Consider the following 27,773-nt stretch of genomic DNA (forward strand, 5'->3'; position numbering starts at 1 on the left):
TTGGAAATGAACAAAGTTTGGTTTTAAATCACTTCACTTACTCTGATGAATTACAAAAACAAATCAATAACTCTCTTTTCTTTTTGAAATGTCATACATTGCATTCCTTTTTATTTCAGACACATAGGTCCATATCAATAAAAACATACAAACAAAAACAACACAGACAACAACACAAACATATAATCATTACAGTTGATTAAAACACATACAGGCTTTTGTTTCAATGTTTCCAAAAACAAGAGGAATACCTTGTGTCACTTAACGTGGGGTCTGTTAAGGCCATTATGGTTACATTTTTAGAATCAATTAATCGACACATAAAGTTATAAATAAAATTCCTCAGCACAGCATAAAAGGTGGGAACATTGTTAGTCACAAACATATGGCTTGCACTTGTCCATCTTGGGAACTTGAGCACAATTCTAAATGCATCATTAAATGCCACCTGAAACTTTTCACATTTGTTTTGCTATACCTGCACCATAAGTGAGCTGTATAAAGTGAAATACAGTAGGCTCTAAAAAGGGCTATTTTGACATAATCTGTACACATATGAAATATGCGTGCAAGCATTTTTGCTTGTGCATACGGTTTGCAACACTGGCGCTGCACATAGTCATCATCACATAGACCAATCTTTATAATGTGACCCAAATATTTTACTTTGTTCACCACATTTAGCACTTGGTCTGCCATATAGAATGAGGGGAAATTTCGGTGGGGCACGTGGTGAGTTGTGTATGTATGCCGCGGGGAATAGCATGGGCCTCCACACGTGCTACATCTCCGCGGTAACGCGCTCAACAAGCCACGTGATAAGATGCACAGACTGACGGTCTCAGACACGGAGGCAACTGAGATTCATCCTCCGCCACCCGGATTGAGGAGAGTCACTACACCACTCATGGATTTAGAGCGCACTTGGAATTGGGTATTCCAAATTGGGGAGAAGTAAAAATAAAGTAATGGGTCTCCACCCATCTAGTGATAGCGTATCCTAATTTGGCTTGGATATTAAGGTAATTACCCCTTGTCTGAGAGAAGGGGGTAATATTCCTTTATTTATGGATTCATTAAACATAGATAAAATAAATGGGCAGAGGGCATCTCTGAAAGTCTTATAAAATTCATTTGTACGCCCATCATTACCAGGAGATTTGTTGTCCTTGAGCTTCTTAATATTATCAACACTTTCTTTAATACTATGCTCTTTTTCGCATAATTGCTATACTCATCACTAACAAATGAGTTATTATCTAGGGTTTTTTAAAAGGCTGCAATTAATGCTAGAATACAAAGATTGATAAAACTCCGATACATGTTTTGAGATTGTCAGTAAATGATCTGTGACTATATTATTTATGCGTAATTTATTGGCTAGTAATTGAACCCTGTAGAAAGTATTTTTTATTTATTTATTATTATTATCCCTAAAACTTCACTCTGAATTGTTTAAAATCCAGTATCCATTTCTACTCGTGTTCTTTCTATTGACATTAGTAATAATAGAAATGTGAATAGACTTATGGTCTGTAAGAACTGCCGGATCAATAGCACCGCTATCTACAAATGATATCATCTCCTCCGATATTAACCATAAATCTATACGAGACTGCACTGACGGCTGTTATCTAAGTAAATACAAATAGTCTGTACGTTGTGACGTTGTTACGTGCTCTCGCGATGCTCAGTGGGCAATGAGAACACGTGATGACATTCGCATGGAATACTGGGAAACAAACAGTGGAATGAATAACGCCGGGCGTGTAAAAATCGTTCAGTGATGTGGGCAAGAGCTCGCTGAATACCGCGAAAACAACTGATCTCGTTCCGCTTTGATAATTGTGATTATTCGGGGCAAGCGATGTGACGTGTTGGGCTGGATGGAGCACTGCAGTGATGTGTGGAGTCTGGAAAGTTGAGCGAGTGTGTGGTTTATCAGCCAGACGCAATGACAGGAGCGATTTGAACACGCCGGATCATCACTCAAGTAGCTGCCTGGTCATTTGAGATGTCTGGAGGGGTTTTTACTCCTCTGATGTTGACAGGGCTATGATGGGAAACTGGGAGAGAATGACGTTTGTATGTGAACAGCAGCAGCTCACACGTTTGGATCTGAAGTCCTTGAGGTGATACGACTCCAAGATAAACACGCTTTCGATTGCTTTCTAAATCACTTGACTTTGGGACAAGCCCTGTTCTGTGTGTTATCTAAAGTGATCACTTGTAGGCAACGTGGAGAATCAAGGGTCAACCAGTCAATCAATCGGGTGAACTCTTATGCAGCGCATATGAAGGGCTGAAGATGTGGAGCTCCGGGTCAGTGCAGGGGGTGCTGAAAGCCCTGAAGCACGCTGCGGGTAAAGGGCAGATCCAGCTGACCCGCTGGCTGCAGCGGAGCCCGGACACGCTGGAATGCGACAAGATTGATATCTTGATCTGTAATGTGTTTGATGATCGAGGAAGCGGCGGCAGGTCTGAACCAGACCCCGAGAACCCGAGCGACAGCGGCGTGTCCTTCACCCCCGAATTCAGACATCCGTGCTGCATCACCACCTGTTGCTTTAAAAGTGCCCTGCTGGCGTGCATCCTGACAGCTGTGTGCTTCTCATCCGTGGCACTCGTGCGTCAGTACCTGAAGGACGTGTTACTATGGGTGGAGAGTTTGGACAGTTTTGTGGGAGCGATGCTCTTCATAGTGGGCTTGATCACAGTGTCTTTCCCCTGCGGCTGGGGGTATATCGTGTTAAACGTGGCCGCGGGCTATCTCTATGGCTTTGTGTTGGGTATGGGGCTGGTGATGGTGGGGGTTTTGATCGGGACCTTCATAGCTCATATGGTGTGCAAGAGACTACTGACGAACTGGGTTTTAAGTAAGATCGGGAGCAGTGAACAGCTGAGTGCTGTTATTCGGGTGGTGGAGGGTGGAAGTGGACTCAAAGTTGTGGCCTTAGCGAGACTCACGCCGATACCCTTCGGTCTCCAGAATGCAGTCTTCTCGGTAAGTCTGTTTTGGACATCCTTGGCTTTAATTTTGGTTTATTATTACTAATAGTAATAATGGGTCAATAACGTGATCTATTAATTTATTTAGAAATCTATACATAAAAAACAATTACTTGCTTACACATTTTCTATGATGAACATTTCTATGAGTTCAAAGTCATTTTGATATTTTTTTCTGGGGCTTAATTTAAAAAAAAATGTAATGTGGTGCAACCATCTGGAGACCGATAACATTCAAAGTCTAATTAAAAGCTGACATTCTTGAAAAAGAAAATGTTGGCATGAGTTGTGCTGAATACACTTTTATTATTATTATTATTATTTTATTTTTTTAATGCAGTGAAACAATTTTATTTTAAAACATGATTAATATTTGATTTTTTTTCCCACCGAATCAAAGAAATGTGGTGCAACCAACATGCAGGTAGAAATTTTGTTGTCATGTAAAAGGGAAAAAAAAAGGAAACAGAGAAGATCACTTTAGACCCACAAGACTGTATATGGAGATTCAAAAACAAATATCAGTATTTTTACATTTTAATGAAAAGGTCATTTGGCGCAACCATGAGAAACCTTCTTGAATTCTTGACTTAAAAATTTGTGATGTTTGTAAAAAAAAAAAAAAAAAAAAAAAATTCTTAAAAATGTGTTAGAAAACTTTTGTGAAAATAATGAAGTTCCATACACTCTTGTGTTTTCAAGGTGCAAGGAAACCAATTTAATACCTTTTACTTGATGGTTGCACCACATGACATTTTTAAAGTCATTAAATACATTTTTTGTTTTGTTTTGTAAAAACAACAAACTCGAAGATTACATGTCTATTATCTTGACGTGTTTTAAACCAGATTTTTAAAATATTTCTAGTTTTTATCACCTCGGACAATCTTATTTGTTAATGACAAGTAACACAGTTAGATCTGCATGTTTTTTTACAGTAAAATACAGCTAGTTTACTTCTTACAGTACGCTACAGTAAGCTTGTTGTTTACAGTTATTTACTGATTACTTTAACTTGTAATTGAGGTGTATTACTGCAAAAATATAAATTTTACAGTAACTGATATATGAATTATCCTTAATAATAACATTAAGTAACACTTTTTAGATGAAGTTACTGTTTACAAACAAACACTCCACCCCGTTCCTTCAGGGTTCTTTTGGTATCCCAGAAAAGAACTGCTGTCTATGGACGCTTCGCTCAAATTGCGCTGAAACTGCCCCAAAAGTGCTGTTTGTGGGGTTGGAACACCCCGTTTACCACAGAATATTGGAGATTGGGGCTTCTTTAGATTTGACCCGCAGCAGTTGTTGGTTGATATTAAAATTTTTATGAAGAAATTACGTAAACTCTGATTGTAAACTGCTTTTTTCATTTCCAAAGTGCTGTCGCTGTGACAGATATGAGGTCAAATATAATCTAACGATGATATTATATGATCAAGACCACCATATATGATATAACAGGAGGAACAGAAACCGTCTCCACCACCGCAGAACATGGACTATTGTTTGTGAAAGGATAAGTGAATAAAAATAATGTCATACTGTGAAAATGATGTCTTTGCATTTATTTTGAATGCAGTAAATAATATTATTAAATCGAAAACAGCTGTTATTATGTTTTGATATGGAATATGATCATTTTGAAGTAAGAATATTATTATTATTTATTGAATGTGGGTTAATAATTTAAGCAGTAAAGACACATATTGCATTTCTAGTGGTAGTTCTTATTTTTATATATCACATGTCTTAGGCTTTAGAAGTGTGTTAAACATGTGAGGATGTGTATTCATCAACCTGTTTCATGTCTGATATGATCATACAGGCTCATTGAATCAAGTTTAAACTTTAAACCAATATTTCAGAAAAGAACCCACGTGCTTTCTTCACTGTAAACCATAGATATTCCTTTATAATAACTTTTTATTAACATTAAAATACATTATTTCTTTCTATAAAGCATAAAAGATTATTAAAACTGTAGCCCTGCCTATTTCCACCATTGAAATCTGCTGCTCGAAAGAACCCGGAAGCGTGGTTTCCTGCGGTGTAACGCCAGAGTAATTTAATCTATACTATCTTCCACAAATGAGTCATCAATTGAACAAATATTTAGCTAATATTACTTATTCAACATATTCATATATAGAAATATGAAAATCAACGTTTACTGACATTTCTGCAAAATTTTATGTAAATCAACTGATCTGTGAAGCATTGTAAATTATTATGAAAGTTAGTGTTACCTTATAGAAAATGTTAATTTTGTATTTTATGTTTTACCTCCAGAGTAGCAATACTAATTTGATTACTTGCATAAATCTTTTATATATAAATTAATAATATTTATATAATATTTATATACAATCTTTTATTTATACCATATTATATCATATATATATTATACCTCAAAGTTTTATTTTTATTTATTTTTTGTACCTTTTTTTTTTTTTTTTCTGGAGGTAAACGACACAGCACAGAGGTCTCTGATTAATTGCACTGAGGTAGCTTTATCCAGCTTAGCTGGAATTAAACAATAAAGACATCCTACTCGAGCAGGATTTAAATCAAACATGACTGCTCTTCATGCAGGATCAAGGATAAAGACAGGACTCAGTGTACATTGTAATATTACCTTCAAAAGCATTGCACCACCAACATAATCCATTTTTAATTAACTGACACACATAAGGAGAAAGAACTGACACAATTAAGATTAACGAAGGACAGTAAATAACAGTGATGCACAATGAATGCAGTCTCAAGCGTTTATCACCTTTTTTTAAGCCTTACACAGCTTTGAATGAATTATAATAATGACCTAGTTTCTTTAACTAGAGGAATGGTCACATAAATAAACACAATTAAACGCTTACTGCAACATTTAAATTTGACACTAGATCATTTAGTAAATAATGGTATTATTAATAGAGAAATGATTACACTAGGCTATATTTTTCCTGGCTTTAAATGAGAGTTCAGTGAAAATGTAATAGTAGCATCATCAAAATTGTAAATGCTCATCAGACATTTCAATGGGCTATACAGTGCATTCAGAAAGTATTCAGACACCTTAACAATTTTTTCACATTTTGTTATGTTACAGCCTAAAATGCTTTTAAATATTTTTCCCACATCAATCTACACTCCATACCCCATAATGACAAAGCAAACACCAAATTTTTGATAACTTTGCAAATTTATTAAAAAGAAAAAACTGAAAGATCACATTGACATAAGTATTCAGACCATTTGCTATGACACTTGAAATTTAGCTCAGGTGCATCCTATTTCTCTGGATCTTCTTTGAGTTTCTACACTTTGATTGGAGTCCACCTGTGGCAAATTCAATTGTTTGGACATGATTTGGAAAGGCACATATACACCTGTCTCACAGCTGAAAATCCATATCAGAGCAAAAACCAAGACATGAGGTCAAAGGAACTGCCTGCAGAGCTCAGAGACAGGATTGTGTTGAGGCACAGATCTGGAGAAGGCTACAACATTTTTTAGGCTGCATTGAAGGTTCCCAAGAGCACAGTGGCCTCCATAATTCTTAAATGGAAGAAGATTGGAGCAACCAGGACTCTTCTTAGAGCTGGCCGCCAGGGCCAAACTGAGCAATCAGGGTAGAAGGGCCTTAGTAAGAGAGGTAACCAAGAACCCGATAGTCACTCTGGTTGAGCTCCAGAGATCATGTGTGGAGATGCAAGAAACTTGCATAAGGACAACCATCATTGCAACACTGCACTGATTTGGGCTTTATGGCAGAGTGGCCAGATGGAAGCCTCTACTCAGTACAAGACACAAAAAAAATCACCGAAAGGCTCTCAGACTGTGAGAAACAAGATTCTCTGGTCTAATGAAATGAAGATTGAACTGTTTGGTCTCAATTCCAAGCATCATGTCTGGAGAAAACCAGGCACCACTCATCACCTGCGCAATACCAACCCAACGGTGAAGCATGGTGGTGGTAGCATCATGCTGTGGGGGTGTTTTTCAGCGGCAGGAACTGTGGGACTGGTCAGGGTTGAAAGAAAGCTGAATGCAGCAAAATACAGAGAAATCCTTAACGAAAACCTGGTCCAGAGCACTCAGGACCTCAGACTGGGCCAACAGGACAATGACCCTAAGCACACAGCCAAGACAATGCAAGAGTGGCTTAGGGACAACTCTGTGAATGTCCTTAAGTGGCCCCTAGATCCCGGACTTGAACCCAATCTAACATGTCTGGAAAGACCTGAAAATGGCTGTCAACTGATGGTCCCCATCCAACCTGACAGAGCTTGAGAGGATCTGCAGAGATGAATGGCATACAATCCCCAAATCCAGGTGTGCAAAGCTTGTTGCATCATACCCAAAAAGACTTTAGGCTGTAATCGCTGCCAAAGGTGCGTAAGTACCGAGTTAAGGGTCTGAATACTTACGTCAGTGTGATATTTCAGTTTTTTCTTTTTAATACATTTGCAAAGTTATCAGAAATCTGGTTTTTACTTTGTCATCATGGGGTATGGAGTGTAGATTGATGTGGAATTATTTTTTATTTTTTTAAGCATTTTAGCTTAAAGTCTGCAACAAACAAAATGTGAAAAAAATGAAGGGGTCTGAATACTTTCTGAATGCACTGTATATTAATCTATGTCCTTAAGTTACATTTTAATAGATTTAAAGTTTAGGCCTACATGCATCTGCTTATGTTAAATTAGATTTGCCCTGTACTTAAACTCACTGAGAATTACTTATTTGGATATTGATATGAATTCCTGGAACTCGAGGCTTTAGCCTGTTTGTTTGGAGCATATTTGACTGTTGTATGTACCATTTGCATAATCTATGCACTGGGTGTTTCAAATGTTAATGTGTTCCAGCTCCTTTTGAAGAAGTTTACTTTTTTTTTTTTTTTTATGATGAACAGATGTCTTCGTCCAGGTTGAATGATTTACATTCTTTCCACTTGACCATGAAAGTTAGTTTGTCTTACAGTGGGTGGCTTTTTTGTAAGTGCAGAGCTCTGACTCTTTGTTTTGGGAGTGCTGTAATTGAGCCCCTGCTTATGATTATTGGTCATTTGAAAGATTAACCAACAGTTTAAATGTTAAACCAAGAGCTGGTTTTGTCATTCAGAAGCCATCATTGAGTTTAAGTGAACTACATTATGCTAGTTTCAGGGTCATTCCTTTTGGAGCAACCTTAGGTTAAGGTTCTTGTTCAAAGACACTGTAATGACTCTTCCATTCTTAGTTTGCTTTTACCTGGGATTGAACCTGATATTATGAGTCAGCAGACTAACTCCAGTAGGTTACAGATGCCCATAGACCTACTTGTTTATGTTTCTCTTCCACCAGCCATATTTCCATGTAATCTAATATAGAAGCGTAAAGGCCAAGGGAGTTAACACCAACCCCTCTGTATATGCTAACCCCAATGACTCTAATTTTATTTGGCCTTATTGGTATTTTGCTTCACATTTCTTTACCTAACAGAGGGGATCGCAGACCAAGGGTATGATGTACATTGGTACTCTGCAGGTCACACTGGAATTATATTTCACACACCCTCAGTAAGCACGACCTATAGAAGGGGCAATGTGCCCTGCATTTTCTGCTGAAGCAGAATGCATCGTGTTATATGGGTAACCCAACACAATGCATTGGTCTGCATACTTAGAAAGAAATATTGCTCGACAGCCATTTACAATGAAGCACCAACTCAGAACGAAAATGCATCGTTTTATCATATTCATGAATAATAATAGGTTGACTCCACCTGACTATTTATAAACAAAACTGTTGTCATGGTCTGCCAAGTCATAGTTCACCACTTGTTGAGCAGACTATGTTTGAGCAAATGTTTATATTGCATAAACCGTATACCTGAACTCCCACATAAAGGAGATACAATTCATTTATGTAATCATTTTATGCATTTATTTATAGGCCAAATGTTGTGTGTTTGTTATAGAGACTAACAGACTTAAAGATGGAACAGCTGCTTAAATATTTATTCTTTTAAAGCATTAGCACAAAGTAGAACAACAGGTCAAACCTCCTATATGTGCATCACTGAAAATCAGTGCATTGCATTGTGTTTACACAGATATATTTACTATGGATATAAAATGTTTGAAAAGTGATTTTACTGTTTAAGTAGCATGTCAACTTGTGATGACAAAGAAAGGAAATAATTAAAAATGTCATATGAGTTGTTACTGTAGAAATACCTCCATGTTAAACCATTTTAATCTGCTAATTCTTTTAGAACTATGCATGCAACATTTATGACTTTTATTAATTGAGAGATATGGAATTTTTGTACAGCTAAAAATTCATTTGTCACACTGCAGGACCATTTTAAATGAACTACTTTTTAGACCAAATAGTTTTACAAAAAATGTATGTCCACATTTGTGGACAGTGGGACCAAATGTGAATTTTCAACGCGATTCCTCGCCACGATAAACATTTTGAATCGAAACAATGGATTCCTTACGAGCCATTCTCACCTGGAGCGTAAAGTTTCACACTGAATCGTGTGGCGACAAAGTGAATCTTTTTTTTTTTTTAATGGTGTGTACATTTTTTTTTTTTCTTCGCCTGCTGAAAAAATGCCCTGACCAATAATATATAAGCTTTAGATCATGTGTCTGAAGCTGTTACCAGAGCAACTGGTGGCACTAAAGCACAGAAAGCTGTTTTGACCACTGACATCAAATGTTGAAGTAACCAGCAGTGAGGATGTATTGTTCATTTGTCTTAAACTGAAATGTTTTTTTTCTCATATGGGTTCGCTTAACATTTAAATGATATTGCTGCATCACTGCCTTGCATCCCCTTTAAAAATTACAGTGGCATGCAAAAGTTTTGGCACCCCTGGTCAAAATTTCTGTTGCTGTGAACAGTTAAGTGAGTAGAAGATGAACTGATCTCCAAAAGGCATAAAGTTAAAGATGAAACATTCTTTTCAACATTTTAAGCAATATTAGTGTATTATTTTTATTTTGTACAATTAGTAAAAAAAAGGGAAGGAGCACCATACAAAAGTTTGGGCACCCCAAGAGGTTTAAGCTCTCAGATAACTTTTACCAAGGTCTCAAACCTTAATTAGCTTGTTAGGGCTATGGCTTGTTCACAATCATTGTTTGGAAAGGCCAGGTGATGCAAAATTTCAAAGCTTTATACATACTCTTGACTCCTCAAATCTTGTCCCAACAATCAGCAGCCATGGGCTCCTCTTGCAGCTGCCTAGCACTCTGAAAATTAAAATAATTGATGCCCACAAAGCAGGAGAAGGCTATAAGAAGATAGCAAAGCATTTTCAGGTAGCCGTTTCATCAGTTCGTAATGTAATTAAGAAATGGCAGTTAACAGGAACGGTGGAGTTCAAGTTGAGGTCTGGAAGACCAAGAAAACTTTCAGAGAGAACTCCTCGTAGGATTGCTAGACCCCTGTTTGACTGCAAAAGACCTTAAGGAAGATTTAGCAGACTCTGGAGTAGTGGTGCACTGTTCTACTGTGCAGCGACACCTGCACAAATATGACCTTCATGGAAGAGTCATGAGAAGAAAAGCTTTCCTGCATCCTCACCACAAATTTCAGTGTCAGAAGTTTGCAAATGAACATCTAAACAAGCCTGATGCATTTTAGAAACAAGTCCTGCAGACTGATGAAGTTAAAATATAACTTTTTGGCCGCAATGAGCAAAGGTATGTTTGGAGAAAAAAGGGAGCAGAATTTCATGAAAAGAACACCTCTCCAACTGTTAAGCACGGGGGTGGATCGATCATGCTTTGGGCTTGGGTTGATGCCAGTGGCACAGGGGAACATTTCAATGGTAGAGGAAAGAATGGATTAATTTAAATACCAGCAAATTCTGGAAGCAAACATCACACCATCTGTAAAAAAGCTGAAGATGAAAAGAGGATTGCTTCTACAACAGGATTATGATCCTAAACACACCTCAAAATCCACAATGGACTACCTCAAGAGGTGCAAGCTGAAGGCTTTGCCATGGCCCTCACAGTCCCCCGACCTAAACATCATTGAAAATCTGTGGATAGACCTCAAAAGAGCAGTGCATGCAAGACGGCCCAAGAATCTCACAGAACTAGAAGCCTTTTGCAAGGAACAATGGGTGAAAATCCCCCAAACAAGAATTGAAAGACACGTAGCTGGCTACAAAAAGCTTTTACAAGCCGTGATACTTGCCGGGGGGGTTACTAAGTACTGACTGTGCAGGGTGCCCAAACTTTTGCTTCGGGCCCTTTTCCTTTTTTGTTATTTTGAAACTGTAAAAGATGGATATAAAAAGAAAAATAGCTAAAAATATTAAAGGAATGTGTCATCTTTAACTTTATGCCTTTTGGAAATCAGGCCATCTTTTGCTTGCTTAACTTCTCACAGCAACAGATATTTTGATCAGGGGTGCCCAAACTTTTGCATGTCACTGTATCTGATCTTATGTGGATTGTCTTCATAATTTTTGTCCATATTGATGCATTGTTTTGCCTTTGCCTTTTTTTAAATAAACAACTTTACAGGGGGCCTGGGTAGCTCAGCAAGTAAAGACGCTGACTATCACACCTGGAGTCGCAAGTTCGAATCCAGGGCATGCTGAGTGACTCCAGTCAGGTCTACTAAGCAACCAAATGATCCGGTTGCTAGGGTGGGTAGAGTCACGTTGGGTTAACCTCCTCGTGGTCGCTATAATGTGGTTCTCGCTCTCGGTGGGGCACGTGGTGAGTTGTGCGTGGATGCCACGGTCAGTAGTGTGAGCCTCCACATATGCTAGGTCTCCGCGGTAACGTGCTCAGCAAGCCACTGAGATTCGTCCTCCGCCACCCGGATAGAGGCGAGTCATTACGCCACCACGAGGACCTAGAGCGCATTGGGGATTGGGCATACCAGATTGGGGAGAAAATCCAAAATAAAAAATAAAAAAATAAACAACTTGACGGATCTTACGTGTTTTTGTTTTCGGCAAAAAGAATAATATTAATACTATTGCTGTGACTTGAAATGCACCTTAGTTTATATATGTCGTTCTATTCAAAATGCCTTTGTATACCAAAAAAGTGGTGGTGTCTCAAAAATCGTTATTGCTGTGCTATTGTTAATAGTCGTTGGCAGTATTATTGTATCTAATAATGGGTCAGACTGAAGATGGGTTTTGTTGGGTGAGATCTGTGTTTTAATGCTTGCGCTCTTGGAGCTTTTAAATTTCATCACGTTCATTTAGTAACATGCAGGGTTTTGAGCAAATATAACACAAGTAGATGTACATGACAATAAGATACAATCAAACATTTGTTTTAAAAGTCATTATGAGTGTGCATTACACAGTGATTTTAACCAAATGCACTTAACACAAGTATATGCAGTATGTGTGACAGTGGCATATTATTAATATTGTTCCAAATGATAACATGTTTTAACCGTTAATATTATTTTTTACACTCCATTCTTTCTAATCACCCCTCAGATTGTGTATTCATGACAATACTGTCATGTTGTCCAGCAGGTGAAAGTGTCTTTAATATTTTCTTTCTCATTGAACACATCAACAATACACTCGTCATCGCTGCTTCAGCTTGTAGAGAAATCTGTTTTATTTTTTCGATCTGCCCGCTAGAGAATCGTTTGCTTATCTTGTTTGTTTTGCAAACTTGTCAAGTGGTTAACCCCCCCAACACACACACACACACACTTTGCTTAAATTTGTTCACATTTACTATTTGATCTACTGTCCAAAAATGTTAATGTTGACAAATATACAGATGTATCATTATTAATATTTTTGGACAATAGACTATTTAGTAAATGTGAACCAATGTATGCAAAGTAAAGTTAGGCCCATGGGTGGGGTCAATGAGCAATGAGTTTTTAGATAATACCAAGCTATAGAAAGTCAGATTTTTTTTAATCAAATTGTTTAGTTTGTTTCCAGGAGTGTTGGTTATTTATGTTTTAAGATGTTACAGACATTACATTAGAAATTAGCATAAATAATTCCTAACTGAACTGAGATCAGTCGTTTAAATTAAATTACATTTTATTTATGCATAGCCTATAGCAAAGCCAAAACGTAATGTCCATGTATGTGGATGCGGGGGTCTCAGGAGGTTAAATATCTTTAAGATGTATTCCAGTTTCAATACAAGTTTAGGTCAATCTACAGGATTTATGGCATTATGTTCATTACCAAAAAAAATTAAAATAAATAGTCATTTTCGACTTGTTTATTTAAAAAGAAAAATTGCAGTTACAGTGAGGCCCTTACAAAGGAAGTGAATGGGGTCAATCCGTAAATGTTACAATTGTATTCGGCTCAGTCCGGGTGGCGGAGGATGAATCCCAGTTGCCTCCGTGTCTGAGATTGTCAACCCGTGCATCTTATCACGTGGCTTGTTGAGCACGTTGCCATGGAGACATAGCGCGTGTGGAGGCTTCACGCCATCCACCGCGGCAACCACGCTCAACTCACCACACGCCCCACCAAGAACGAACCATATTATGGCAACCACAAGGAGGTTACCCCATGTGACTCTACCCTCCCTAGCAACCGGGCCAATTTGTTTGCTTAGGAGACCTGGCTGGAGTCACTCGGCACGCCCTGGGATTCGAACTAGCGAACTCCAGGGGTGGTAGCCAGTGTATTTTACCACTGAGCTACCCAGGCCCCCCCCTCCAGATAAATTTTAACAATCTTGCATCTGGCCTCAAATGCCCATTTTCAGTTTCATTACACAAGTGCTGGAAAGTACTAAATTGCACCTAAGACAAGTGAAGGACAGCGACAGCGCTGAATGTGGTTGATGACACATTCTTGCAGGCAATATGGAGCCACTGCGATTAATCTTGACACACTATGACCAACTCTAGTTCTTGCTCCCTTTGACAGATCACAGATGTGTCCTTGCCAAATTATTTAGTGGCTTCCTCAGTGGGACTTCTCCCAACACAACTTCTTAATTCATATCTGGGCACCACCCTGCGCACAATGGAGGATGTGATAGCAGAACAGAGTGTCAGTGGATACCTTGTGTTCAGTCTACAGGTAAGCAGACATTTCTCAAAACTAAAACTAAAATAAAGTTTGAATAATATATCATGTTTGCGCATTAAGATGAAGAGCATGGCAAGTGGGATGCTTAATATTATATTATAACTGTTGGACAGTCATAATTTTTTTTAATATTGATAGAAATAATTTATACAAAATACATTTTAAAGTGGTTTGTTTATTTCACACTTTATCATAGTTTTTAAACATTAAGTTATTTGCAAGTTTTTAATGGATTTTCATAGTTTAATATTGAAGGTCTATGTCTGGGACAAGGCTAAAACAATAAAATCTATACATAAAAGGCATCTTGAAAGGTACCAAAAATAAATGGTGCAGACATTGTAAATAGTTTCTAAGTCTTTTCTACAGCTAAAGAAGAAAAATCAACCGCTTGGACATGAAATTGCCTGGAGTTGAAGAAATACCGATTTATGTTATGTCTTGTGTAGATTGTAGGGGTCATTCCTGTGAAAATAACTACGGTAAACCATAATTATAGGTAGTCATTGGCAAAGCTTTGACAAATGTGTGTTCGTTTTGTCATTTTCTCGTCCGTGTAGTAAAGATAGCATGAGTTCTCCATTCCCTTGAGATTGTGAAATTGTATGTTAGATGCCAATAATGGATTCTTGAGTGAAGCATGCTGTCATAATAGAGAAGCCAAAGAAATGAAATATTGCTTAATTTTACAACCGCATTTAAGTCACATCATCTGGATCTTATCATCAACTCTAGTCCAGCACAGTCAGCAAATCAGTCCAGTGACTCACTCTCTCTCTCTGTTCCTCTCATCAGATTTTCATCAGCATCGGCCTCATGTTTTACGTTGTTCACCGAGCACAAGTAGAACTGAACGCCGCCATCGCCGCCTGCCAGATGGAGCTGAAGACATCGTACATGAACGGGAACATGGCGAACCACAGCGGATCGACCTACTGCAGCAAAAGGGCTGCGGCGGGAGGGGGCATCAATGTAGTCTGATTGATAAAAATCAACATGTTTCCTGTTGATGAACATATTTCAACTCCTCTTCCATCCAGTTGCTCTTTCCTGACTGGAATGCTGGGGATGCAGAGGCTTCGTCAGAGAGTTTGGGCCCCTGCAGGCAACTGAAGCTGCTACTGCCCTGACCAGCTGTTCTAGAGATGTTCGAGGTCTAGCTATGGAGCGGCAATGGACTTTATAAATGAAGAGCTGCCCATCAGGGACTATCAGACTTTATTGGAAACATTGCCCAAAGATTGGGACCCTGAGCCAGTATTCTATGAAAAAAATTGATGATACTGACTGAGATATTAGTTATTGTGGTACGTTTTCTTTTTTATGATACTAATATAAATTATATAACACTTTATAGGAGGCCTAAACTAAAGCATGAATGGGTAACTTAAAGAGAATGTTGTAGAATTGTAATCAAATATTGCAGAGGGCCCAACTAATATATCAGGTTAATATGCTTCAGTTTTTTTGGAATTTTTTTTTTTTTTTTTTCATTATTGTTCTATATATACTGTCATTTGGTATAAATGAAGAATTATGTTTAATTATTTTGATACTTTTCAGAATTTAACTAATGGTATTGCTTGATGGATTCTTTCTTTTCATATGTTTACTCTAGAGGAAGAAACACGTACCACCTGGATAAAATTGTGGCTTTTGCCAAACTGGAAACACTTTTTTGCAACTCTGCAGTTTTGTAAGGAACAGATGGAGGAAAGAACATTTTCTTAGCTGTTTTTTTTTTTTTTTTTTTTTTTTTTACTTTTTTTGTAATGGTTTTAAATTCTTTCTGTTGTTTCACATATTTATGTTGTGAATTAAGTTTTTAAGAACCAGATGCTCTCAATTATGGATTTCTCAGTAACTGAAATGTATACTTGGTGGTGACCTCATTCAGAGTGTCATTTGAGACTCATCGTTTGGTTAATAGTATCAACATTACCACATCACCATTATCTGACAATCAGTGGATCCATGATCACTGGTGTGTTGCTCATTTTACAGGACGATATCTTGTTAGTTTTCAGTCATAGTTTTGCTGCTACTTAGACTGTAGGGTGTGAGTGAAATTCTGACAAGGGCTCAAAGTAATATTGCAATTTTATTACAATGTGACATACCATATGGGTTTGTCTTAAATAGCGATTCTGTGCAAATGAATAGGTTACATTTATTTTGAAAAGTGCAAATGCACAAATAAACACATTCCTTACCCTAAAAATTGGTTGAATGGTTTTGATATGTATCTGGATTTATTTTATTTTTATTTTTTTTGAGGAAATGGAATAGCCCCTCTGTTTTCTGAATTTAGCAATAACTAAAAACTGAACGTGCTGACTCACCACTCTGAGTTACATTGGAGAGCTCCAACAATCCCAGTCTTTTGTTACGATGTCAACCTGCCTTGTAGCTCTTGCTGCCTAGGACATTGAACAGGACACTTGCCTGCAGTATGTTCAGACTCTAATTTGAAAAGTCATGAAATTCTGTTAACTAAAATGCTGAAGACCCTTGGGATGTCAAATGCAACAAACAAACAAAAAAATGCAAAAGTTATAAGAATTTTAATTGTTACATAAAATTAATCAGAAAACGAATAAATGACAATTCGAGGATAAGTATCAGTGCTTTGTCTTTTTTTTTTCTTTTTTTTTTTTTTTAATTAAAGTATGGAATATGCAACAATGCAGTTGTTAAATATGTCCCTGCATGGTTCTTGGCAAACCATAATCAGAGATTACAGAATAGCTATATCACATTTTTAAAAAAGTGCACAAATGTTCAGACTAGGTCAAATCAGGTACCTTAATGAAACTTTACCCATTTGACAAGTGCAGTTTACATTTGACACTGTATTTTGTAATACAGAATTTTGCAATGAGTAAATAAATATTTATCACTGTACCATGCTTGTTCAGTGTTATTTATGAAATAAGTGTATTTACTTTAAAATAAATAAATGCCTTGGGCTTTGCTATGGTATCTACATAAAAGTGGCCCCAAAGAATTTGGACACTTAAGCAACACTTGTCATTGTCATTGCATTACATAATATATCAAACCAAGTGGCATTTATTTTAAAGACAGATTTTTAAACCCTTATTTTGTGTTCTGGTCAGAACTGACCGATTAACTTTTTCTCTCTTTTTCCTGAAATCTGTAGTTTATTTCATTCAGTTGGAATAAAATTCCATGACTTTGTTCACACAGGGCATCTGAACACACAACATTTTTTTTTTTAAATAATTTTCATAAAATTGTATTGGTTTTATTTCACTTTGTTACACCTATGGTATTCCCGGTCTAAAGTGACCTGCCAATGGAAATGAATAGATTAGACTACAAAATACAGAAATATTAAATGTTCAGGAGCACCCCAATCCTTTAGATGAGCACGTGGATGTGTGTTTGCACACACACAACGTGTATTGAGCGCCATTTTGTGCATCATCCTTCCATGTTCACTCACTGAGGAATATTTCTAGATCTTCTTATCATATTATGTTGTGTTTGTGCTTGTTTGTATCGGGATAGTCTGCTGTAAGTTACAACATGTCATTGTCTATTTGTTATACAGTATGTATATTTTAGGAAGTAATAAGGAAAAACATGACAAAAGACACTAATGTTTATTATATCTATGTGTGTCAGTGGGAATTTAATACACTATACTCTGAGTGAAACAAATTTGCTCATTGCATTTTACTAATTGAAACGTTTCCAATGATATATAACACATGGCTCTCTCATCTTTTATATGTTTTTACCAACTCTAAATATAGTTTTTTTGAAAACAAATTTGCTAATGATGAGAACAAAACAGTTCTAATTTGTCAGCAAATTAAAAAGCATAATTTAAGAATTGGTAGGATCAGCTATATGCATTGTAAAGTCCAGATTCAAAGCTTTAAAATTACACCTATTTTGTTTAGATCAAGCAAGTGGTTAATTAAATACGAAATTAATATTATTTTAATTTTTTTTTTTTTTCTGCAGGGAGTTCCCCCCACTAGCCCAGTATAAGCTCAGTTCAATTAATCCTTCTATCGATAAAAAATATATATATATACACATTTTTTAAATATGTTTGAAAAAAGAAGTACAACACCTGTCATAATTACTAAAAAAGATGTTGACAAAAAGATCTAATGCAATATCTTAGGATAATATATGCAATATGAGAGATTTATAAACAATCGTAGTTGGCTGGTCATTTTGGACTATGGGAACACAAAAGGTGTTAGCACAAACGAACACAACACAAGGGTTAAAGCAAAACTTTCACAAAAAGAACTTTGTTAGGTTACATAGTATATACCTATATTATATTATAAAAATATATAAACTACACCTAGGACATGTGTGACCTTGAGGGCAACTGATTTGGACCAGCTGGTTAAAAGGAATTGCAAAAATGGCTCAGAAAATTGAAGCTAGTTCCGAGAAAACCTCTAGAATCACATGTTTCTAGATGTCAGTTAAAAAAAAAAATTTACGTGTGGCTTGAATATCCAAATACTTTCACAGGCCACTGTAAATCCCCTTTATTTATTTCTTTAATTTAATGAGTCAGGGTAGGGAAAACGTCATAGACCTGTATCCTAACTGTAGATGCATTGTTTACTGATAAATTCAATTTAGTTACAGATTGAGAGTGCTGTATTGTCTGGTTACATAATTGTGTCTTACATCAAGATTTCCTCCTTCACGTGGTTCCAAGAGTTCTTTCCATTCCTTTCAGACCTCATTGTCTCGGGTTTACAGTGACATGGAACAAACTACACTATTATCTAGTCTAAAGCATGCAATCTGAACTGTGAAATGAATGGGAAGATTCCTGTTGCACTGGAGTGTACCATGACAACACCCATAACCTTGACTGCTTCACGACTGTGTCACTGATGTGCAACAACCCACCTCTAAATGTTTATCTTATCAAACAAACATGTCATGTTCTCGGCATTACATTATCAATGATTGCATATATGGCCTAGAAGACTGAAATTTCCTTCTTTAGTAGGAGCAGAGGTGCTATTCCCCAACACTAAAATAGCATGTGCTCTTGGCCATGTGTCAAAGCAATTCAGTGTGGTGAGTGATGACTATAGAGGGGATAGTTGTCCTGAACCAAAGCATTGCAAAATCACTAACAATTCACACTGCAGAAGATCACAAACAGGTTGGAGCCACCATAGACATTCAGAATCATGCTTGACTGATTGACAGTTTTTCAATGACTAATTCTTATAAATGAATAGTTCACCCAAAAAATGCAATTTTTCATCATTTACTCACCCTCATGTTGATCTATTCCAGTATGACTTTTCTTGCGTGGAACACAAAAGGAGTTTCCATACAATGAAAGTGGATGTGGACTAGCCGTGTTCCTTCCATTGTATTAAAATCAGCAGCTTGGACATAGAAACCAACAGTCGGGATCTGGAAGTAAAAATTCCATTTATTTTACATTGGAGAATTAATAAATATCAACAACTTATAAACCTTTAAAGACAGACCTACCGTGAGTTCTGAGGTTGTTAAAGGGATAGTTCACCCAAAAATGAAAATTCTCTCATCAATTACTCACCCTCATACCATCCCAGATGTACAGGTGCATCTCAATAAATTAGAATGTCGTGGAAAAGTTCATTTATTTCAGTAATTCAACTCAAATTGTGAAACTCATGTATTAAATAAATTCAATGCACACAGACTGAAGTAGTTTAAGTCTTTGGTTCTTTTAATTGTGATGATTTTGGCTCACATTTAACAAAAACCCACCAATTCACTATCTCAAAAAATTAGAATACATCATAAGACCAATAAAAAAATTTTTTTAGTGAATTGTTGGCCTTCTGGAAAGTATGTTCATTTACTGTATATGTACTCAATACTTGGTAGGGGTTCCTTTTGCTTTAATTACTGCCTCAATTCGGCATGGCATGGAGGTGATCAGTTTGTGGCACTGCTGAGGTGGTATGGAAGCCCAGGTTTCTTTGACAGTGGCCTTCAGCTCATCTGAATTTTTTGGTCTCATGTTTCTCATTTTCCTCTTGACAATACCCCATAGATTGTCTATGGGGTTCAGGTCTGGTGAGTTTGCTGGCCAGTCAAGCACACCAACACCATGGTCATTTAACCGACTTTTGGTGCTTTTGGCAGTGTGGGCAGGTGCCAAATCCTGCTGGAAAATGAAATCAGCATCTTTAAAAAGCTGGTCAGCAGAAGGAAGCATGAAGTGCTCCAAACTTTCTTGGTAAACGGGTGCAGTGACTTTGTTTTTCAAAAAACACAATGGACCAACACCAGCAGATGACATTGCACCCCAAATCATCACAGACTGTGGAAACTTAACACTGGACTTCAAGCAACTTGGGCTATGAGCTTCTCCACCCTTCCTCCAGACTCTAGGACCTTGGTTTCCAAATGAAATACAAAACTTGCTCTCATCTGAAAAGAGGACTTTGGACCACTGGGCAACAGTCCAGTTCTTCTTCTCCTTAGCCCAGGTAAGACGCCTCTGACGTTGTCTGTGGTTCAGGAGTGGCTTAACAAGAGGAATACGACAACTGTAGCCAAATTCCTTGACATGTCTGTGTGTGGTTGATGCCTTGACACCAGCCTCAGTCCATTCCTTGTGAAGTTCACCCAAATTCTTGAATCGATTTTGCTTGACAATCCTCATAAGTCTGCGGTTCTCTCGGTTGGTTGTGCATCTTTTTCTTCCACACTTTTTCCTTCCACTCAACTTTCTGTTAACATGCTTGGATACAGCACTCTGTGAACAGCCAGCTTCTTTGGCAATGAATGTTTGTGGCTTACCCTCCTTGTGAAGGGTGTCAATGATTGTCTTCTGGACAACTGTCAGATCAGCAGTCTTCCCCATGATTGTGTAGCCTAGTGAACCAAACTGAGAGACCATTTTGAAGGCTCAGGAAACCTTTGCAGGTGTTTTGATTTGATTAGCTGATTGGCATGTCACCATATTCTAATTTTTTGAGATAGTGAATTGGTGGGTTTTTGTTAAATGTGAGTCAAAATCATCACAATTAAAAGAACCAAAGACTTAAACTACTTCAGTCTGTGTGCACTGAATTTATTTAATACACGAGTTTCACAATTTGAGTTGAATTACTGAAATAAATGAACTTTTCCACGACATTCTAATTTATTGAGATGCACCTGTATATGACTTTCTTTATTCTGCTGAACAGAAACAAAGATTTTTAGAAGAATATTTCAGCTCTGTAGGTCAATAAAATGCAAGTGAATGGTGGCAAGAATTTTGAAGATCCAAAAATCACATAAAGGCCACATAAAATTAATCCACATGACTCCAGTGGTTTAATTATTTCTTCGGAAACTATATGATAAGTGTGGGTGAGAAACAGGTCAATAAGTCCTAAAAACTAATAACTCCCTGCCCAGTAGGTGGCGATATGCATGAAGAATGTGAATTGTCAAAAACAAAAGAATGTTAAAGTGAAAGTGGAGATTTATAGTAAAAAAGGACTTAAATATTGATCTGTTTCTCACCCACATCTATCATATCACTTCTGAACACATGTATTAAACCACTGGAGTCTTAAGGATTACTTTTATGCTGCATTTATGAGATTTATGGAGTTTCAAAGTTTTGGCCACAATTCACTTACATTGTATGGACCAACAGAGCTGAAATATTCTTCTAAAATTCTTTGTTTGTGTTCCGCTGAAGAAAGAAAGTCATACACATCTGGGATGGCATGAGGGTGAGTAAATAATTCGAGAATATTCATTTTTAGATGAACTCTTACTTTAGCAACCTCAGAACTTTATTGATTCTATTTTTATTCTATACTTATAATCAACAACTTTGAATCAATAGTTTTATGTTTTCCCATATTGTTTCATTCAAAATAATAATAAAAAAATCCATACGGAACCAAGATGGCTGTAAAGGGAACACACTGTTGTGCTCTATAATGCTGCTATAGATAACTCCCTTTATATTCCATGCAAGAAAGAGACTCATATGGGTTTTAGAACAATGTGAATGTAAATGATGACAGAATTTTCCTTTTGGGGTGAGCTATCTCTTTAAAACGATTACATCTGGTCCCCCAATCCTGAAAAGGTGGGACTAGTCTTGATCAGGAGGGTGGATTAATGCTCTAAAACTGTCTCAAACAACTCCACAAGGCCTGCTATTACTCAAAGTAAATATGAGCAGAATGTTCAAACAAAATCAATTACAGGACTCGCCCTTTAAACAAGAAGTGGCAATGAATGTTTTCTATGACAGAGGGGCAAGGATAGCGTGTGTTAGTGCCACAAGCAGTGTTGTGGAACAGACCTCTGTAAGCCAGTCATACAGACCCCGTGGGCAGATCCCTTTTAAAACTCAAGGCAGTTTGACCTGCTTAGATGTAATATTTACCCATCTGACCATGCAAAAGGTTTATTAGCCTTGGCAGTGGGGTGCCTTTCAAGGGTGTCTGGAGTCACGTGTCTACCCTGCTTAAGACAGCTGCTCCCTTGACACTCTTATGCTTTCAGCTCATTTAGAACAGCTAGGAAAAGTCCTCACCACTAATTTCACATTTTAAATAGTCAGATTGGCATAGCTTGAGAATCATGTAGCTTAGCGGCATACTGTAATTTTACATTTTACTTAAATACTGAGAAACCGGAATACCCATTCAGGATATAATATTCCTGTATATACAGACTACTACTACAATGTAGTTTCAATAAGCTTATAATTACAGTAATTAGATTATATTAATTAGCAAGAAGCAAGTTAAGATCAATCAGCAGCATTTGTGGCATAATGTTGATTACCAAAAAGATTTATTTCGACTTGCCCCTCCTTTTCTTTAAAAAAAAAAAAACACAAATCTGGGTTACAGTGGGGCACTTACAATGGAAGTGAATGGGGCCAATCCGTAAATGTTAAAATACTCACTGTTTCAAAAGTAAAGCCACAAGACATGAACAATATGTGTTAACATGATTTTAGTGTGATAAAATCACTTACTAACCTTTTCTGGGTAAAGTTATAGACAATTTTACAACTTCGTTGCCATGATGATGTAACACTGTAAACTCAACAGCTCTAAAAGGACAGTAAAAACGAATATATAAACAACTTTACAGCTCAAATAATACAAAAGTTTTAACAGAAGTATTAATATAAGTGCTTTTATAAAATTATAAGCTTCACATTTCTGCCTTTAAACCCTCCAAATATTGGTCACATTCACCTCCATTGTAAGAGCCGCACTGTAACCTCTATTTTTTTGTTTGTTAGTTTTACAGAAAAGGAGGGATGAGTGGAAATACATTTTTGTGGTAATCAACATTATGCCACAAATGCTGCTGATTGAGCTTTATTTGTATTGAACCTGGAATATTCCTTTAAATAAAGGAGGCATTAAAGGCCTTTGAACATGGGCCAGTATGTAATTATCTAGCAACCACCTAGAGCACCCTGACAACCGCATAGAAATGCACTACAAACTCATGTAATCCCTTGGCAACTGCACAACAACACCTCAGAATTATGACACAAGTTTTGCACAGGCAGGCACTACTCAATTTACTCAGAAAATGTTTAAAATAATCTATTTTTCTCCGAAAAGAGCATAGTTTGAAAAATACTGACCTCTTGTGGTAAAATAAAGGGACACGTGTTACCACAAAAATCTTCTTATTCTTATTTATTAAAATACAATAATTCAGTCAACAACAACGACGACATTTTCAAAAAGCAATAAAAATGGCAGAAAAGGGAAAACTATTACATATCTGCAAGACACACAAAGTGGGAGCGCATTTAATAGTCATAGGACTAAAATCGTGGGATGCCATAACAAAATGAACCTAAAATTTTTTTAATAAAAATAAAATAATGTAGTGACCAGTTCTTGAGATATAAAGAAATCACATTAATTCAAACTGTATATATGTTTATTAGCTTACACCCACCTGTTTTTCTTTAACTATCCATATTTGTTTATACCGATCTGTAGGCACTTTTCATGTCCTTCTAAGTGTTCTTATTTCTAGGACACACTCTTTTAAATGAACTATATCCCATGCAGAAGCCTGTCAATGGCATATGGGCTTTTGGTATATAATAATCATGTATTAAAAGTGCAGTAAATACCCCAGTGATCACTTGTGTAACGGCCACAGTCCACTTTCTCCATTCCAATCAAGACCATGTGATCAGGAGTGACTTTAAGCCCGGTTTTAGCAGACTTTAGATAGATGCGGTCAAAGCGACATCTGCTTATGTAAGGCACAGCCTTGTTGCTGTTTACTTTTGTGTCCCAGGTGTATCTGCAGTGTTCCTGTTTGCCCAGTTGTTCCCACACATCATTTACACCTGGAGGCAAACCACCAACCTTTACCACCTACAAAGGCAAGACACAAATTTAAAGGGATAGTTGACAAAAAAAAATATATATATATATATATTTTAAAAAAGACTATCCTATGATCATTCACTTACATTATGTTGTTACAAACCTGTATGACTTTTTACCAAAAAAAAAAAGAAAAAAAAAAAAAAAAGATTTAGACAGATTTAAGCATTCATAGCTGGGAAAAAATATGCAATGAAAGTGAATGGTGACTAAGGCTAATATTCTGCCTAAGATGTCCTTTTGTGTTTCACAGAAGAAAGAATAGTCTTACAGGTTTGGAACAATATGAGGGTGAGTAAAGGATCACAGAATTTTAATTTTTGGGTGAACTATAGGCCCCTTGAGTATATTTTGGTACATTTTAAAAGATGCACAAGTACTTTGTTCCTCATTTAAAAAGCTTTTCACAAAGAAATGTGAAGTAGTTTTGAGAACATTTTAAAATCAATATTGAAGTCCTTTTTAACTATCAATTCTCCTCCCTGCCCAGTAGGTGGCGATATGCACGAAGAATGAGAATTACCAAAAACAAAAGAAGAAAGTGAAAGTGGAGTAAAAAATAAATAAATAAATATATATATATATATCAAAAAAGAATTAATTATTGATCAGTTTTTTCACCCACACTTATATCACTTCTGAAGACATGGATTCAACCACTGAGTCTTATGGATTACTTTTATGCTGCCTTTATGTGCGTTCTGGAGCTTTAAAGTTCTGGCACACATTCACTTGCATTATGAGGACCAACATAGCTGAAATATTCTTCTAAAAATCTTCATTTGTGTTCAGCAGAAGAAAGAAAGTCATCCACATCTGGGATGGCATAAGTGTGAGTAAATGATGAGAGAATTTAAATTTTTGGGTGAACTATCCCTTTAAGAAACGTCAATGCTTATTTCTCGCTAGAGTCAGAAGTTGAAAAAAATGAAAAACAGGCCATTTATAAACTAATTACCATACTGTTTTCAACTGCTCCATCATATGGCATGTTTATTCTTTCAACCAACAAGCTAACTTCACACGCACGATTTTGGCACATCAAAGGCAGTGAAGGTTAGATCTATATTGCCTTCAAATACAGACCAGAGGAAGATATCTCAGAAGACAGAATGTGACTCAAATACTGGATTCTGATGCACCTTGTTGCCTACCTGATTCCATATACAGCCTATAAAAGGCAGCCATTTTCATTTACCTCGGAGTCCCTGAGATTGGTGTCTCCACCAAAAATGACAGTGACATCATCTGGTGCTTCTCTTATCTTTTGAAAAACAAATCTCAGCTGTTTCATTCTCTCCTCTGATTGATTTTTACAGCTTTCCAAATGTGAAGTCATCAAGCACAGCTTCTGACTTAAGAAAGTTACCTAAATAAGAAACCAGAGACAAGAAAAAAATTAATGTGTACAGTATATAGAGGAAGAGAGGCAGATAAACTATGCAGGAGACAAGAACAAAGCAATGTAAAAAGTAAAGAGAACTCTTTGAAGGGTTTAAAGACTCTCAAGGATTGCTTATCCTGTGTCTCCCTCTAGTGGACATAACTGGCACTACATCCTGCATCTGCCCTTCACTGTTGAATTACCTATTCATTTTGAAGTGTTGCTGACAACAGAAATTGATGACATTTGACACATGTCATCAGACTGTCCTGGTGAGCAATTAATCTATAGATATCTCTGAGCTTATCACAAAAAAGCAATAGGTTAGAATGTATGTAAGCCATTTAGTTGCAACTTTACTTATTACAAGGACAATCTCTTTGGAGCAGTTTGGGATTAAGTGCCAAATTTTGATGGCTTATGGATCACTCCATGAGAAGCTCGAACCAGCAAATGTCCAGTTACACCTATACCATGGCAATCGTTGAAAACTCACCTGAGCAACTAACAGGTTTCTCATCATCTGTGTTGTAGGATAGCATATGATCTCACTTTCCAAAAGCTTTACTCTTGATTTCTTCAGCATAATTCCTGTGAAGTATCCATCACTGCTTCCTATGATGGTAGAGAATGTTATTACTCACTGAAAAACAACTAAGGAACGTTACTGAGCACATAACAAATCCCTTACCCTCAACAAACTGGTAGTTGTCAGCATGTTTCTTAAGATACTGAACATAAACTGGAATGAGTTCTTGAAGAAAAACCACATCTGGTGTATAGCTGCAAAAGAGACAGACAAAACTCCCTTTCAGTCACATGATACATGAAAAAGAACACCTAGTGATCATTAAAGAACTCACAGAGCCAGATATGAGCACAAGCTTCTGGCACGCTCAACCAGATTCAATGTGTCCAAACCATCCACATTCCAGCTGATAATGGACAGCTTGCTATCCTCAGCTTCAGAGTGGGATGCTCCACTATCAGTCTGATTCTCTTTTGAGTTGTTGCTGGAACAGGTGGGCTCCTCCACTAAGTCAATACTGCAAAATTACAAATAATTATATTAATAACATAAACTGTTACTTATTTGAAGTATTGATAGAACATATCCAGTTTCCCATGGCTGAAATTTAGAGAACATCACCGATTCGCCATGTCCGTTTTAATTTTTTTCTTTGATCCTGAAGCATCAGCCGTCTCAGGAATCACCTCTTTTCTCTTATTCCCAGACACATTTTTAGTTTCCTCTGTATCTTCAACGTCAAAGACTGAATCCATATGAGCCTCGAAGAAAGAGTTCAATGCTCTCTGGCAGAAACACATAAAATGTACTTTTTAATAGGAACAGATGAGAACTAGAGAGACTATACGTGTCTCACTCTATCTACTAATACAAAGGGTTATATCCTCTAAAAATGTGTCTATAAGATGCCGTTTTTGCAATGGCATCGGTATACCTCCATATCCCAGTCATTTTCTGCTAGATAATACTGAGCCACAGCACTATCTGACCCAGACACACAGGCAAACTGCTCGCAAAGACTCGTCCTAGTTTCCTCCAGACTAGACATTTGTTGATCGGTGTGGTTATCTGACATGACAGTGTTGGACATGTTCACAGTTCAAATATAAATGCGGGAGTGAATACGTGCAACGAAAAAAATATTCCGGGTAACGAATCTGCTTTTGGCATCGTAAATGGTTTTTTTTTTTTTTTCTTCCCTCTCTCTCTCTCTCTCTCACTCTCTCTCTCTCGCGCTCTCTCTCTCTCTCTCTCTCTCTCTCTCTCTCTCTCTCTCTCATTATTGTTTTCTCACTGTATCCTTGGAGATTCTTGTTATTGTTGCTTGTTATTGAATTTTATTAATTGTTTAAAAAAAGCGCGAAAGTACGGA

At 37.0% G+C, this 27,773-nt stretch overlaps 2 protein-coding genes across 5 annotated transcripts; one reads left to right on the top strand and one right to left on the bottom strand.

Annotated features, from left to right (window-relative positions):
- Positions 1-15,831, top strand: LOC127425174 (transmembrane protein 64-like). 3 transcript variants are annotated; one of them, XR_007894572.1, is made up of 4 exons: positions 1,642-3,004; positions 13,912-14,067; positions 14,872-15,383; positions 15,695-15,831. XR_007894572.1 is itself a non-coding variant. In XM_051670873.1 (3 exons), exons 1-3 carry the CDS (start codon positions 2,309-2,311, stop codon positions 15,055-15,057), a joined length of 1,038 nt encoding a protein of 345 aa, XP_051526833.1. In that variant the 5' UTR covers positions 1,642-2,308; the 3' UTR covers positions 15,058-15,675. The 3 variants fall into 3 exon arrangements, 2 of the variants coding, with proteins under 2 accessions (XP_051526834.1, XP_051526833.1); XM_051670873.1 differs by lacking the exon at positions 15,695-15,831 and having other exon boundaries at positions 14,872-15,675; XM_051670874.1 differs by lacking the exons at positions 13,912-14,067; positions 14,872-15,383; positions 15,695-15,831 and adding an exon at positions 4,163-4,384 and having other exon boundaries at positions 1-3,004.
- On the bottom strand, positions 15,811-27,554 carry LOC127425172 (tyrosyl-DNA phosphodiesterase 2-like). Of its 2 annotated transcripts, XM_051670869.1 has the most exons (8): positions 27,336-27,554; positions 27,023-27,186; positions 26,736-26,918; positions 26,564-26,655; positions 26,369-26,487; positions 25,687-25,857; positions 24,227-24,476; positions 15,811-19,515 (listed from the first exon to the last, which is right to left on the bottom strand). In XM_051670869.1, exons 1-8 carry the CDS (start codon positions 27,489-27,491, stop codon positions 19,481-19,483), a joined length of 1,170 nt encoding a protein of 389 aa, XP_051526829.1. In that variant the 5' UTR covers positions 27,492-27,554; the 3' UTR covers positions 15,811-19,480. The 2 variants fall into 2 exon arrangements, with proteins under 2 accessions (XP_051526829.1, XP_051526830.1); XM_051670870.1 differs by lacking the exon at positions 15,811-19,515 and having other exon boundaries at positions 23,744-24,476; positions 27,336-27,553.
- Between the last annotated feature and the right edge of the window lie 219 nt (positions 27,555-27,773).

The sequence above is a fragment of the Myxocyprinus asiaticus genome, chromosome 34 (genome assembly GCF_019703515.2).
Source record: "Myxocyprinus asiaticus isolate MX2 ecotype Aquarium Trade chromosome 34, UBuf_Myxa_2, whole genome shotgun sequence".
Taxonomy (NCBI): domain Eukaryota; kingdom Metazoa; phylum Chordata; class Actinopteri; order Cypriniformes; family Catostomidae; genus Myxocyprinus; species Myxocyprinus asiaticus.